A 15,496-nucleotide genomic window follows, 5' to 3' on the forward strand; every position below is an offset into this window, starting at 1 on the left:
TTAAGTTTCTTCTTTCACACACTTTACCAAACTCAGTCACCAGCTTCTGCAGTTCTCACATGAATCAGCCACCAGCGCTGTATCATCAGCGAACAACAACTGACTCACTTCCCAAGCTCTCTCTTCCCCAACAGACTTCATAGTTGCCCCTCTTTCCAAAACTCTTGCATTCACCTCCCTAACAACCCCATCCATAAACAAATTAAACAACCATAGAGACATCACACACCCCTGCCGCAAACCTACATTCACTGAGAACCAATCACTTTCCTCTCTTCCTACACGTACACATGCCATACATCCTCGATAAAAACTTTTCATTGCTTCTAACAACTTGCCTCCCACACCATATATTCTTAATACCTTCCACAGAGCATCTCTATCAACTCTCAGATCCATAAATGCTACATACAAATCCATTTGCTTTTCTAAGTATTTCTCACATACATTCTTCAAAGCAAACACCTGATCCACACATCCTCTACCACTTCTGAAACCACACTGCTCCTCCCCAATCTGATGCTCTGTACATGCCTTCACCCTCTCAATCAATACCCTCCCATATAATTTACCAGGAATACTCAACAAACTTATACCTCTGTAATTTGAGCACTCACTCTTATCCCCTTTGCCTTTGTACAATGGCACTATGCACGCATTCCGCCAATCCTCAGGCACCTCACCATGAGTCATACATACATTAAATAACCTTACCAACCAATCAATAATACAGTCACCCCCTTTTTTATTAAATTCCACTGCAATACCATCCAAACCCTCTGCCTTGCCGGCTTTCATCTTCCACAAAGCTTTTACTACCTCTTTTCTGTTTACCAAATCATTTTCCCTAACCCTCTCACTTTGCACACCACCTAGACCAAAACACCCTATATCTGCCACTCTATTATCAAACACATTCAACAAACCTTCAAAATACTCTCTCCATCTCCTTCTCACATCACCACTACTTGTTATCACCTCCCCATTTGCTTCCTTCACTGAAGTTCCCATTTGCTCCCTTGTCTTACGCACTTTATTTACCTCCTTCCAGAACATCTTTTTATTCTCCCTAAAATTTAATGATACTCTCTCACCCCAACTCTCATTTGCCCTCTTTTTCACCTCTTGCACCTTTCTCTTGACCTCCTGTCTCTTTCTTTTATACATCTCCCACTCAATTGCATTTTTTCCCTGCAAAAATCGTCCAAATGCCTCTCTCTTCTCTTTCACTAATACTCTTACTTCTTCATCCCACCACTCACTACCCTTTCTAATCAACCCACCTCCCACTCTTCTCATATATATATATATTTTATCTTTTATTTATTTTGCTTTGTCGCTGTCTCCCGCGTTTGCGAGGTAGCGCAAGGAAACAGACGAAAGAAATGGCCCAACCCATCCCCATACACAATGTATACACACACACGTCCACACACGCAAATATACATACCTATACATCTCAATGTACAGATATATATATACATACACAGACACATACATATATACCCATGCACACAATTCACACTGTCTGCCCCCATTCACTCCCATCGCCACCTCGCCACACATGGAATACCATCCCCCTCCCCCCTCATGTGTGCGAGGTAGCACTAGGAAAAGACAACAAAGGCCCCATTCGTTCACACTCAGTCTCTAGCTGCCACGCAATAATGCCCGAAACCACAGCTCCCTTTCCACATCCAGGCCCCACAGAACTTTCCATGGTTTACCCCTGACGCTTCACATGCCCTGGTTCAATCCACTGACAGCACGTCGACCTCGGTATACCACATCGTTCCAATTCACTCTATTCCTTGCATGCCTTTCACCCTCCTCGTGTTCAGGCCCCAATCACTTAAAATCTTTTTCACTCCATCTTTCAACCTCCAATTTGGTCCCCCACTTCTCTTCGTTCCCTCCACCTCTGACACATATATCCTCTTTGTCAATCTTTCGTCACTCATTCTCTCCATGTGACCAAACCATTTCAAAACACCCTCTTCTGCTCTCTCAACCACACTCTTTTTATTACCACACATCTCTCTTACCCTATTATCACTTACTCGATCAAACCATCTCACACCATATATTGTCCTCAAACATCTCATTTCCAGCACATCCACCCTCCTGCGCACTACTCTATCCATAGCCCACGCCTCGCAACCATACAACATTGTTGGAACCACTATTCCTTTAAACAAACCCATTTTTGCTTTCCGAGATAGTGTTCTCGACTTCCACACATTCTTCAAGGCTCCCAGAATTTTCGCCCCCTCCCCCACCCTATGATATATATATATATATATATATATATATATATATATATTTTTTTTTTTTTGCCACTGTCTCCCGCGTTTGCGAGGTAGCGCAAGGAAACAGACGAAAGAAATGGCCCAACCCACCCCCATACACATGTATATACATACATCCACACACGCAAATATACATACCTACACAGCTTTCCATGGTTTACCCCAGACGCTTCACATGCCCTGATTCAATCCACTGACAGCACGTCAACCCCGGTATACCACATCGATCCAATTCATTCTATTCCTTGCCCTCCTTTCACTCTCCTGCATGTTCAGGCCCCGATCACACAAAATCTTTTTCACTCCATCTTTCCACTTCCAATTTGGTCTCCCACTTCTCCTCGTTCCCTCCACCTCCGACACATATATCCTCTTGGTCAATCTTTCCTCACTCATTCTCTCCATGTGCCCAAACCATTTCAAAACACCCTCTTCTGCTCTCTCAACTACGCTCTTTTTATTTCCACACATCTCTCTTACCCTTACGTTACTTACTCGATCAAACCACCTCACACCACACATTGCCCTCAAACATCTCATTTCCAGCACATCCATCCTCCTGCGCACAACTCTATCCATAGCCCACGCCTCGCAACCATACAACATTGTTGGAACCACTTTTCCTTCAAACATACCCATTTTTGCTTTCCGAGATAATGTTCTCGACTTCCACACATTCTTCAAGGCTCCCAGGATTTTCGCCCCCTCTCCCACCCTATGATCCACTTCCGCTTCCATGGTTCCATCCGCTGCCAGATCCACTCCCAGATATCTAAAACACTTTACTTCCTCCAGTTTTGCTCCATTCAAACTTACCTCCCAATTGACTTGACCCTCAACCCTACTGTACCTAATAACCTTTCTCTAATTCACATTTACTGTTAAGTTTCTTCTTTCACACACTTTACCAAACTCAGTCACCAGCTTCTGCAGTTTCTCACATGAATCAGCCACCAGCGCTGTATCATCAGCGAACAACAACTGACTCACTTCCCAAGCTCTCTCATCCCCAACAGACTTCATACTTGCCCCTCTTTCCAAAACTCTTGCATTCACCTCCCTAACAACCCCATCCATAAACAAATTAAACAACCATGGAGACATCACACACCCCTGCCGCAAACCTACATTCACTGAGAACCAATCACTTTCCTCTCTTCCTACACGTACACATGCCTTACATCCTTGATAAAAACTTTTCACTGCTTCTAACAACTTGCCTCCCACACCATATATTCTTAATACCTTCCACAGAGCATCTCTATCAACTCTATCATATGCCTTCTCCAGATCCATAAATGCTACATACAAATCCATTTGCTTTTCTAAGTATTTCACACATACATTCTTCAAAGCAAACACCTGATCCACACATCCTCTACCACTTCTGAAACCACACTGCTCTTCCCCAATCTGATGCTCTGTACATGCCTTCACCCTCTCAATCAATACCCTCCCATATAATTTACTAGGAATACTCAACAAACTTATACCTCTGTAATTTGAGCACTCACTCTTATATATATATATATATATATATATATATATATATATATATATATATATATATATATATATATATATATATATATATTATCCCTGGGGATAGGGGAGAAAGAATACTTCTCACGTATTCCCTGCGTGTCGTAGAAGTCGACTAAAAGGGAAGGGAGCGGGGGGCTGGAAATCCTCCCTTCTCGGTTTTTTTTAATTTTCCAAAAGAAGGGCCAGAGAAGGGGGCCAGGTGAGGATATTCCCTCAAAGGTCTAGTCCTCTGTTCTTAATGCAACCTCGCTAATGCGGGAGATGGCGAATAGTATGAAAGAAAGAAAAATATATATATATATATATATATATATATATATATATATATATATATATATATATATATGTGTGTACGTTGAGATGTATAGTTATGTATATTTGCGTGTGTGGACGTGTATGTATATACATGTGTATTTAGGTGGGTTGGGCTGTTCTTTCGTCTGTTTCCTTGCGCTACCTCGCTAACGCGGGAGACAGCTTCTTTTTTTTTTTCAAAAGAAGGAACAGAGAAGGTGGCCAGGTTAGGATATTCCCTCAAAGGCCGAGTTCACTGTTCTTAACGCTACCTCGCTAATGCGGGAAATGGCGAATAGTATGAGAAAAAAGAAATAAAGAAAACTTCCCACGTATTCCCTGCGTGTCGTAGAAGGCGACTAAAAGGGAAGGGAGCGTGGGGCTGGAAATCCTCCCCTCTCATTTTTTTAATTTTCCAAAAGAAGGAACAGAGAAGGGGGCCAGGTGAGGATATTTCCTTAAAGGCCCAGTCCTCTGTTCTTAACGCTACCTCGCTAATGTGGGAAATGGCGAATAGTATGAAAAAAAAAAAAATATATATATATGTTATCCCTGGGGATTGGGTAGAAAGAATACTTCTCACGTATTCCCTGCGTGCGTGTTTTTTGTAATTTTTCAAAAGAAGGAATAGAGAAGGGGGCCAGGTGAGGATATTCCCTCAAAAGGTCCAGTCCTCTGTTCTTAACGCTATCTCGCTAACGCGGGAAATGGTGAATAGTATGAAAAGAATATATATATATGTGTATAAAACACTTTGCCTGATGAAAAGAAATACAAGACTCATATAGAGAAGTTGCAAGAATATTTTACGCTAAAGAAGAATGCCACTTATGAATCATTTTTAATAGTAGAGTGCAAAAGGCTGATAAAAAATATTGATAGTTTTGTTATTTACCTAACAAAGAGGGCTGTAAACTGTGTAAGTTTGGTGCTTTGAAGGATGAAATGATCAGAGACAGAATTTTGTGTGGCATCAGTGATATCAAGCTTTGTGGATGACTGTTGAGGAAAGGCGACACAACCCTTGATGAAGTTGTACTACTGTGCAGAGCTCATGAGGCAATTGAAGAAGAGGTGAAGGAGTTTGGTGCAACTTTAAGCAACTTGAATGTCCACAGTGTGAAGTCAAAGAAGAGAAGTGAGTATGAAAACTAAATTCCTGGTAACACATTAAAAAGGACCTGTAAGTTCTGTGGCTTTAAGCATGTCATTGGATGAATGCACTGCCCAGCTGGCAACAAACAGTGTATGAAGTGTGGCAGGACGACATTTCAAGAGAGGGTGTGACATCTTCAGCAGTTCAGGAAAAGGCAAGAGTGTCCGTCAGGCTGGGAAAGAATATTCGTCATCCGATTCCAAAGGGTGTTACAAGAAGCCAGTGGGATGTTTATATGTCCTGAAGAAGCCAGGAAAAAGCATTGTCCAAGGTAACCTCCAACCAGTTAAGAGGACCAGATCAACAAACCAGTTTACTCTTCTTCTTCATGATCAACCAGTGTCTTTCTAAATGGAAACAGGAGCTGAGGTCAAGCTAAAAGGAAAAAAAGTTGAAAAGTACAAGGACTGTATTGGTTGCTTTCACTAGAAGTAAAATTAAACCCCTTGGTGTCAAGTAATATGTTTACAATAATGTTTCCAAAAGAAGGAACAGAGAAGGGGTCAAGTGAGGATGTTCCCTCAAAGGCTCAGTCCTCTGTTCTTGGTGCTACCTCGCTAACGTGGGAAATAGTATGAAAAAAAAAGGGGCAATATTACCTCACTTTCTTCATAGTTGATGTAAATTGTGTGCCACTGTTGAGTAAGAATGCATGTAAATTGTTAAGGTTAGTCAAGTTCATGAATCAAGCAAAGTCAGACACCAGCTTAGACACAACCATTGATAAGGTATTGCAGAGATATAAAGATGTATTTGATGGATTGGGGTGCCTAGAGGGTGAACTGCATCTAGAGGTTGCTTCAAAGATTAGACCAGTGGCTCATCCACCCCGTAAAGTGCCTGTTGCTCTGAGAGATAGATTATAATGTGAGAGGACATGGAAAAGAAAGATGTAATCTTCAGAGAAAGTAATCCAGCTGATTGAGTTAGCAGTATGGTTATTTTGGATAAGGGAAGTAAATTATGAATATGCTTAGATCCAAGAGGAATTGAATGAGTCCTTGAAGAGGCATCACTATCCACTACCTGCCATTGAGAAAATATCAACTATGTCAGCAAAAGCTAAGGTATTTTCTGTATTGGATTCCACCAAGGGGTTTTGGCAAATTAAATTAGATGAATAGTCTTCCAAAGTACTTGTATTTAACGCTTGTTTTGATAGATACAGGTACTTATGTCTCCCCTTTGGGATAAGTCTGGCTCCAGAAACCTACCAGAGGTACATGCATGAATTGTTTTATCTTGGAGTGGAAATTTTAATGGGTAACACATTAGTTTATGGTAGTTCTGAAGCACAACATGATGAGAGAAATTTGAATTTGAACTGTGCCAAACTTAAGCTTAAAACTGAGCAGGTAGAGTACATTGCCATGTTTTAGCAGCGGAAGGGTTAAGACCAGACTCTAAGAAGGTAGAGATACTATAAGTAATTTTCCAACTCCTAAGGATAAGCAGGAATTATTTAGATTCCTAGGAATTATCAACTACTTGGGAAAGTTTGTTCCCAGTATGTCTGAAATAAATGAACCTCAAAGCAGGTTACTGAGAGGACACTGAATTTAAATGGGATGAACCACAGGAGAAATATTTTCAGAAACTCAAGCAAATGGTTTGTGAAGCACCAGTTTTGAGGTATTTTGATGTATCTAATCCTGTAACCTTGACTGTTGATGCCCCAGGGTATGCTATAGAGACTTGTATTCTTCAGGAAGAATACCCTGTTGCCTATGCTGCCAAGTCCTGAACTGAAACTGAGAAATTATACTCAAATTGAAAAGGACTTGTCACCCATTGTTTCTGGAGCTGGGAAATTTCATTTTTATCTGTATGGGAGTATTTCTAAGAATTCCTTGTCATCTGCTCCTTCTCAGTTACAGAGAATGCTTCTCAGGCTCCAGAAATATTCCTTGGAGGTACATTATAAGAAAGGGAAGGACATGCATATAGCTGAGTAGAGTCAGCTGGGCTGAAAAGTGCAAAATGATGATACAGAGGTTTTTTTGAATAACTCTAGTAACTGATGAACAGCTAGACATTGCAAGTAGAGGCTTGAAGGTTCTTGAAAATAGGACTCGGGAAGATAGAGTATAGGCAGACTCTTAAAGAATTCACATTAGAGGGATGGCTTGATTGTAAGATAGACACTCTGGTAGAAATCCATGCTTTTTGGAATTACAGAGATAAGTTAAGCAGAGTGCTGCATAAAATATATGGAATTATAGCACTTAAGGAACACATTCATAAGTCTCATCAAGGTATAGAAAAGTCTCTAAGGATAGGGAGAGATCTTGTGCAATGGCCTGGAATGGGAGCTGAACTTAAGGACATGATCAGTGCTTGTGACACCTGTAATGCTTATAGTAACCACCAAGCAAGGGAACCATTGATGCCTCCTGAAGTCCCTAATCTCCCTTGACAAAAACTTGTACCTGATTTATTTGAGATGAAAGGGAAGAGGTACCTGTTGCTTGTTGATTACAGCAATTATTTTGAGTTTGACTTGTTAGAAAATACTCATTTCAGTACTATTGTAAAATATTGTAAGCATCATTTTGCTAGGCATGGAACACCTCAGACTATCAGTGACAATGTCCCACAGTTCAAAGCTGTAGAATATAAAGAATTCTGTAAGTCATATGGAATAGACCACACAACTTCATACTCTTATTATCCAAAAAGTAATGGCTTGACAGAAAAAAGTGTAGACAGTAAAGAAGCTGATAAAGAAGGCAGTCAAAGAGGGCAAGGATCCTTATTTAAGCACTGGATTGTAGAAATACTCCTGTTGTGGAGACAGCAAGTCCCAGTCAGTTACTTCTAAGGCCTTGTTATGACCACAGACACAAGACCCACTGACTATTAGATAACTTTTTCAAGACTCACAAGATAGGCAGAAACTTCATGATGATAGAAGCTCTAAACTATTGCCTGAACTGGAAGAGGGAAATGTGGTTAGAATTAATGACAGCACAAGTAAAGAGTTAAAAAATGGTATATTGTTTGCTCCTAGATCATATTTGGTTAAGAGTAGTGATGGTCAGATTTACAGGAGAATTAGACAGCAACTGCAATTGACAGCAGAAAGCCCAAATTCTCTAAAACTTGCCAGTGTTTATGATGATGAACTAACTGGTATATGTCATGAAGGAGAAGGTTCTGTGACACCAGGAATCAACAGTAGGTGAGCTGAACCGAAGGAAGTGCAGTGGGCACAAATGGGGAAGAGGAGTAAGCATGATCCTGGTTAGGTATGATGTAAAAGTAGTCTTTGTACTTTGCATATCTATGAGTAATGTGTAGTTTATTTGGCATTATTATATTTCATTTAATTTTTCTTGTTTTGGGGAAAGGTGTAATAATAATTATTTCAGTTAATAAGGAAAATATTTTCATTGCTTTTTTTATTATTATACTTAATTGCTGTCTATGTGTATGTATATGTTGATATGTATATGTATTTATTTATGTATTTATTATACTTAGTTGCTGTCTTCCGCGTTAGCGAGGTAGCGCAAGAATGGCCCAACCCACTCACATACACATGTATATACATGCATGTCCACCCATGCACATATACATACGTATACATTTCAATGTACACAGGCATATACATATATACCCATGTACATAATTCATACTTGCTGTCTTTATTCATTCCAGTGGCCACCCCACCACACATGAAATGACAACCCCCTCCCCCACACGCGCACGAGGCAACGCTAGGAAAAGACAACATTCTTTCCTCTCATTCTCTGTGTGTGTCCAAACCATTTCAACACACCCTCTTCTACTCTCAGCCACACTCTTTTTATTTCCACACATCTCTCTTACCCTTTTATTACTTACATGATCAAACCACCTCACACCACATATTGTCCTCAGATATTTAATTTACAATATATCCACCCTCCTCCATACAGCTTTATATAAAGCCCATGCCTCACAACCACATAACATTGTTGGAACTACTATTCCTTCAAACATGCCCAATTTTGCTCTCCGAGATAACGTACTCTCTTTCCACACATTCTTCATTGCTTTCAGAACCTTCACCCCCTCCCCCACCCTATGACTTACTTCCACTTTCATGATTCCAGCCATTGCTAAGTCCACTCCTAGATATCTAAAACACTTTTTCCTTCAATTTTTTTTCTTTCAAACTTACATCCCAGTTATCTTGTTCCTAAACCCTACTGAACCAAATAACCTTGCTCTCACACTTTCACACACTTTTCCATACTCAGTCACCACCTTCTGCAGTTTCTCACATGAATCAGCTACCAGAGCTGCATCATCAGCAAACAGACTCACTTCCCAGGCCCTCTCATCCCTAAAAGTCTGCATACTTGCCCCTCTCTCCAAAATTCTTGCATTTAACTTCCCCTAACTATCTCATCCACAAGCAAATAAAACAACATGGGGTCACCCCTGCCACAAACTGACATTCACCAGGAACCACTCACCTCCCCTATCCTCCCTTTCATACACATGCCTTACACTCTTGGTAAAAACTTTTCACTGATTCCAGCAACTCACCTGCCACACCATATACCCGTAAAACCCTCCACAAAGCATCTCCATTAACCTTATCATATGCCTTCTCCAGATCTATAAGGTGTGGATCAGGTGTTTGCTTTGAAGAATGTATGTGAGAAATACTTTGAAAAACAAATGGATTTGGTTATAGCATTTATGGATCTGGAGAAGGCATATGACATAACTGATAGAGATGCTTTGTGGAAGGTCTTAAGAATATATGGTGTGGGAGGTAAGTTGCGAGAAGCAGTGAAAAGTTTTTACCAAGGATGTAAGGTATGTGTATGAGTAGGTTGAGAGGAGAGTGATTGGTTTCCAGTGAATGTTGGTTTACGACAGGGGTGTGTGATGGCCCCATGGTTGTTTGTTTTTGGATGGGATGGTTAGGGAGGTAAATGCAAAGGTTATGGAGAGAGGGGTGATTATGCAGTCCCTTGGGGATGAGAGGGTCTGGGAAGTGAGTCAGTTATTCTTTGCCAATGATACAGCTCTAGTGGCTGATTTGAGTGTGAACTGCAGGAGTTGGTGACTGACTTTGGAAAAGTTTGTGAAAGGAAAAAGTTGAGAGTAAATGTGAATAAGAGCAAGTAGTAGGGTTGAGGGACAAGTTAACTGGGATGTAAGTTTGAATGGAGAAAATTTGGAGGAAGTGAAGTGTTTTAGATTTCTGGGAGTGGATTTAGCAGTGAATGGATCTATGGAAGCAGAAGTGAGTCATGGTGGTGGAGGACGCAAGTGTTCTGGGAGTGATAACATTCTTTTCTTTCCAGACATTCTTTATCTTGGAGAGCAGAAATGGTTATGTTTGAATGATTGGTAGTTCCAACAATGTTATATGGTTTATACTTGATCACATGCTCAATAGAGATCCTTTCCAATATATATTAGTGACAGAGAAGAGAGAGGTGTTTGGATGATACTTGCAGGAAGTAGTGCAAATGACTGGGAGATGTATGAAAGAATGTGGCAGGAGGTGCAAGAGAGGGCAAATGAGAGTTGGGGCGAGAGTATTATTGAATATTAGAGAGTACAAAGATGTTTTGGAAGAAATAATGTACATAAGACAAGAACAAATGGGAACATTGGTGAAGGGGGCAAGTGGGGGAGGTAATAACAAGAAGTGATGAAGTGAGAAGATTGAGTGAGTACTTTGAAGGTTTGTTGAATGTGTTTGATGATTGAGTTGCAGATATAGGGTGTTTTGGCTGGGGTGGTGTGTGAAGTGTCAGGGAAAATGGTTTGGTAAATCGAGAATGCCACACCAGAGATATCAAAGTAGAAATGTATTTTTTAAGAAAATACATGGTAAATAAGGCAGGATCAATAACAAACACAATTACATCTCACTTTATTGGTCTTTTTATTAACTCCTTTATATCCAATATAATGACTGGCAGAGTAAGCTGTGTTGGCCATCTTAGGCAGCCACCAGCAGTTTACTCGAGACACACACAGTAGGAACAGTAAGCTATGTCTAAATCACATGAGTAATCTTTCATGGCCAGGCTCCGGTGCAGACTTTGTATATACTGTGTACAGAAGAATATTGGGTTTATGGATTTATAAATCAACTTAAATGCATAATCATATTAAAGTTTCTGCACACACAGCCTAGACAGACTTATTAAGCCATGAGGTACACAGTTCTAACAAATTCTATCTGTACAAATATTTACATACAAAATGCTTTTTACATGCCATAATTCTTTGGAAGGGCAATTGAAAAAAAAAAGAAAAAAAGGGACGTTATGACATGACCAAGACACATGCAATAATATTGTAAAAAATCTACTGGTGGACATGACAGCAAAGAATTGCAGTCCCGGACATGAATCATCAGAAGCCAGATAATAGGAATAAAACTATCTGATGTATCAATTCTATAATGATTATCAATTTTGAGCTCAGCTTAAATTATATGCTTCAAGGAATAACAAGATAAAATAATGGAATTCTAAAATATGAAGCATCACCTACTACAAACAACTTGCTGCTCATGGATTATATAGTCAATGCATCCAAGACACTAGTGGGAATGTCATCAATACTGATGATCCATTGCTGAAAGTAAGTGGTAACAGATCATAAAGGTAATGAATTATGCTATCAGATTAATTTCCCTGAACATTCTTGATAAATATTCTAATCATATTCAAATATTGAATAATGTTTACATTTTAACTGTATTCAGATACTGTCCATATTTCTCATCTTACTATCTTTTGGTTGAGTATGACAGCCAACATTGCAACATATAACCTTTAGAAAAAATGTCTTACTATATGTGTATTGTGGCACATATGAAGTGTTTTCAATGTTGGCAAATGTGCAGTTTAGATGGGCTGGTGAATCACTGGAAATGTGAAATCCTGAGGTTAGTTTAACACTGTCCTGCAATACACCACCAATCCTCGCTAATCTAATCTTACTTCATATAAAATATTTGCTATACTCACTGGTTTACTATAGCTACATTAATGCTAACACTTTTAACACTATAATCACAAAAATTTGTGTGCTCCTTGGAAAATTATTACTGAAGTTTAACTTACAAAACTTTTTGTGCTAGTTAACTTCAAAAAAGTAGTGTTAACGAGAATTGATGGTAATATTTACATGGTTTCACTTCATTTTATGTGCTTTAGTGAGTTAATTATTTAAGAGAACTGGCAGTATATTATTTTCAAGTCTACTAACATAAACAAAATTAAATAATATTACACATGAACATAACCTTGGTTTGTACTCAGTATTCATGGATTCTACAATGCTGTATTCTAGACAAATAACATTGGCATGACTTTTGCATCCAACCCTTACAATGACACGTGTGAAATTATATATCTAAAACTTTAAAAGCACAAACTTTTACATATCTAATAAAGCAAAGTGATAATTTAGTGACAAATAACATTATAATACAAATTTGTGCTTTCTTTTAAGGTTGGAATTGTTTAGTATAACAAAGTCAATGCATCCCAAGCAAAATTAATGAAAATTTATTGGCTATGAGCATAAAGCATGTTGAACTATATGGTAAATGCTATAATTATTCATCAAAATGCCACAAAAATGCAGTGGTTGGTCATTTATTTGTGTACATTTTCAAATCTTCATGGAGACAAACCAGACTTTAACTACAAACAGTAACCTGAAGACATCATGATTCAACTCTTGGAAAAATCAGATATACTTTATGAAAACATGGAGAAATTCACAAAACACCCAAGGTCTGTTTAGCTTCCCAAACTTTGGAAAAGTTAATATGATTATCAAAGAAAAGCAATACTTACTAGATGCTATTTCTTGACTGTTTTGATTTTAATAATTTTTATACTTTCAATAGTAATTTCACTGAGTAATTGGTAACATGAACAAATGCATCAAAAATTCCAATCACATGACATTTTGTATATTGAACCCATTCTCTTTTATTTCACTTTTTTCAATACATTGCTTAGAAATAAAAGCCCCAAGCCTTAGGTGACCATCTGTATGTTGTCTGGATGCCCAATTCATTAATTTTGTTCTATGTGCAGAAATTAATACACATAAAAACACGGAGCCTTGCTCATGCAATACTTAATTCTCAAAAAATAAAGAAAAAATTCACAATTCATATAAAGTTTCAGTCATAAGATATGAAAAAAAATATTGGTGAGACAATATGTTTTCAGGAGCACTATGGAATCAATGCAAATGCACCTCCTTATCAAAATATCTATTCTCTAAATTACAATAACTAGACTAGATGTCTTTTACACATGGGAATATCATCCCTCTCTTCATTCATTTATGTAGAAAATGTAAGCTATAAATCAGCATGTAAAGAAGTACCAATACAATAAATGAAAGACACCACAGATAAATTACCTATGAAAATCATTCTGTACACGACAGGGTTGGCCACATTACAGACCCCCTCATTTAGAGAACTAGCTATACACTCTACATAAAGCAGATGTCTGGGAAAGCAGCACATAGTTGCCCTTAAGCATTAAAGAAAGGCAAGTAGCAACAGCAGCTGCAGGACACAAGGTTCCTCACACACAAACTGGCTACTGTTACCGGTGGTTTGTGGGGCAGCGCACCTAAAAGAATTTTACTGCTTTTTTAATTTCCAGGACGAATGCATCACTTACACCTAACGTCTTTTATTAAAATACATTAAATTCTTTGATGTGTTTTCACTGTAAAATCCGTATCATGTAACAGTCCTGCACTCTCACATCTGAATTATCATTGGGCTCACTGAAGATAGTAAATGTATGTATAAGGTCATGTTTGACTCTTCACTAAATCATTACCATAAACTTTCACTCAGTCTCATACAAACTTATCATTTTCTAAATTCACGTCAACGCATACATTAGTCATTAGTTTCATTTAATATTTACACTGGCCTGTATGCAAAAGACGAGAACTTGGCAGTAGTTCATTTTTTATCTCACAATAATGCACCACTATGTATTAGGAATAATGTGTTTTGACACAACTGTAAAAATAAATTCACTCAAACTGGAGGGATGTCTGTTGTTTGTAGTGTATCCACATCTTCTGGGGGAGCTCTGATGGTGCCATTGCCAGTTAATGTTGCATGTCCATTGGAGGGCACCTGACCATTTGCACAGGTACTGGGAGGTGTACTAACGGTGGGTAAAGTTGGGGCTGATGGAGTAGGGGGTGGGGAGGTTATGGGAAGGGGAGAAGGGGGAGCCTTAGGTGTAACTGGCGCTAAGGGCGTTATGGTTGTAACAGGAGGCATGGCGATGATGGGATCATTAAGACCAGCCATGTCACTACTGCTACCACTATGGCTACCTTCACTTGCTATGTATGACTCCATCGCTCGATAAACAAACAAAATATCATCCTGCAAATAAAGGAAAAAATCAGTTGGTAACTAACAAAAAATTGTGCAATATGGGGAGGAAATTCTTAACTCATCAGGCCCAAACAAACTTTCTTGTCTTGAATACATCTTTACATAGCTGCATCCTCATTCTCATCACTCAACAAATTCCATTCATCTACATGTACTTCCACATTTATTTTCTACAGCATTTCTTGTTTAATTTCTGGCTAAGCTCTGAAAAGTACTTTCAGCACACATCAGAATATGCATATGCATAATTGGGCTGGCCATCCTACTTAAGATGACATAATGCTCTGTTAGAGAAGGCCCAGTGGCATGAAACAAATTGTGTATCTAAAGTCTGGGAACCAAGACACACAAAAAGGAACTACCAATGTTGGAAATGAGAAGGAAAGGAGATATGATTACAATGCTAAAGTTTCTTAACAGATTTGGTGAAAGTAATACTTAGCAGCTCATCACAGTTAAACATCTGAAAGGAGTATATAGTTAGAAACTAGCTAAATAAGTTACCGAGGATGTATAGATATACATCTACGGTACAGGAGTTGTGAGAGTATGGGAAAGCTTGAGAAGTAATTGTAAGTGCATTCCAAGATGCTTTAAGAGATGGAGCCCCTTATGTGTAGAATTCTCTCCTTGTACTGCATAAACAGAGAACAACAAGTAGGTTATGGTAATCACTCAGACAAATATAAGTGGGCAAGGGGGAATTCTACTAAGCTTCCTGTTTATCTTCAAAGGAAGAAGGGACAAAAGGATGACATAAGCCTTTGAGAG

At 38.9% G+C, this 15,496-nt stretch overlaps 1 protein-coding gene across 1 annotated transcript in view; it reads right to left on the bottom strand.

Annotated features, from left to right (window-relative positions):
- Positions 1-11,176: 11,176 nt before the first annotated feature.
- Positions 11,177-15,496, bottom strand: part of Ptp99A (Protein tyrosine phosphatase 99A) — a 1,440,930-nt gene continuing 1,436,610 nt past the window's right edge. The window contains exon 22 of the mRNA XM_071662728.1: positions 11,177-14,713. Coding sequence (XP_071518829.1) covers positions 14,354-14,713 — 360 coding nt within the window. The 3' untranslated portion in view covers positions 11,177-14,353. The remainder of the gene's footprint in view (positions 14,714-15,496) is intronic.

This window comes from Panulirus ornatus, chromosome 1 (assembly GCF_036320965.1).
Source record: "Panulirus ornatus isolate Po-2019 chromosome 1, ASM3632096v1, whole genome shotgun sequence".
Taxonomy (NCBI): Eukaryota; Metazoa; Arthropoda; class Malacostraca; order Decapoda; family Palinuridae; genus Panulirus; species Panulirus ornatus.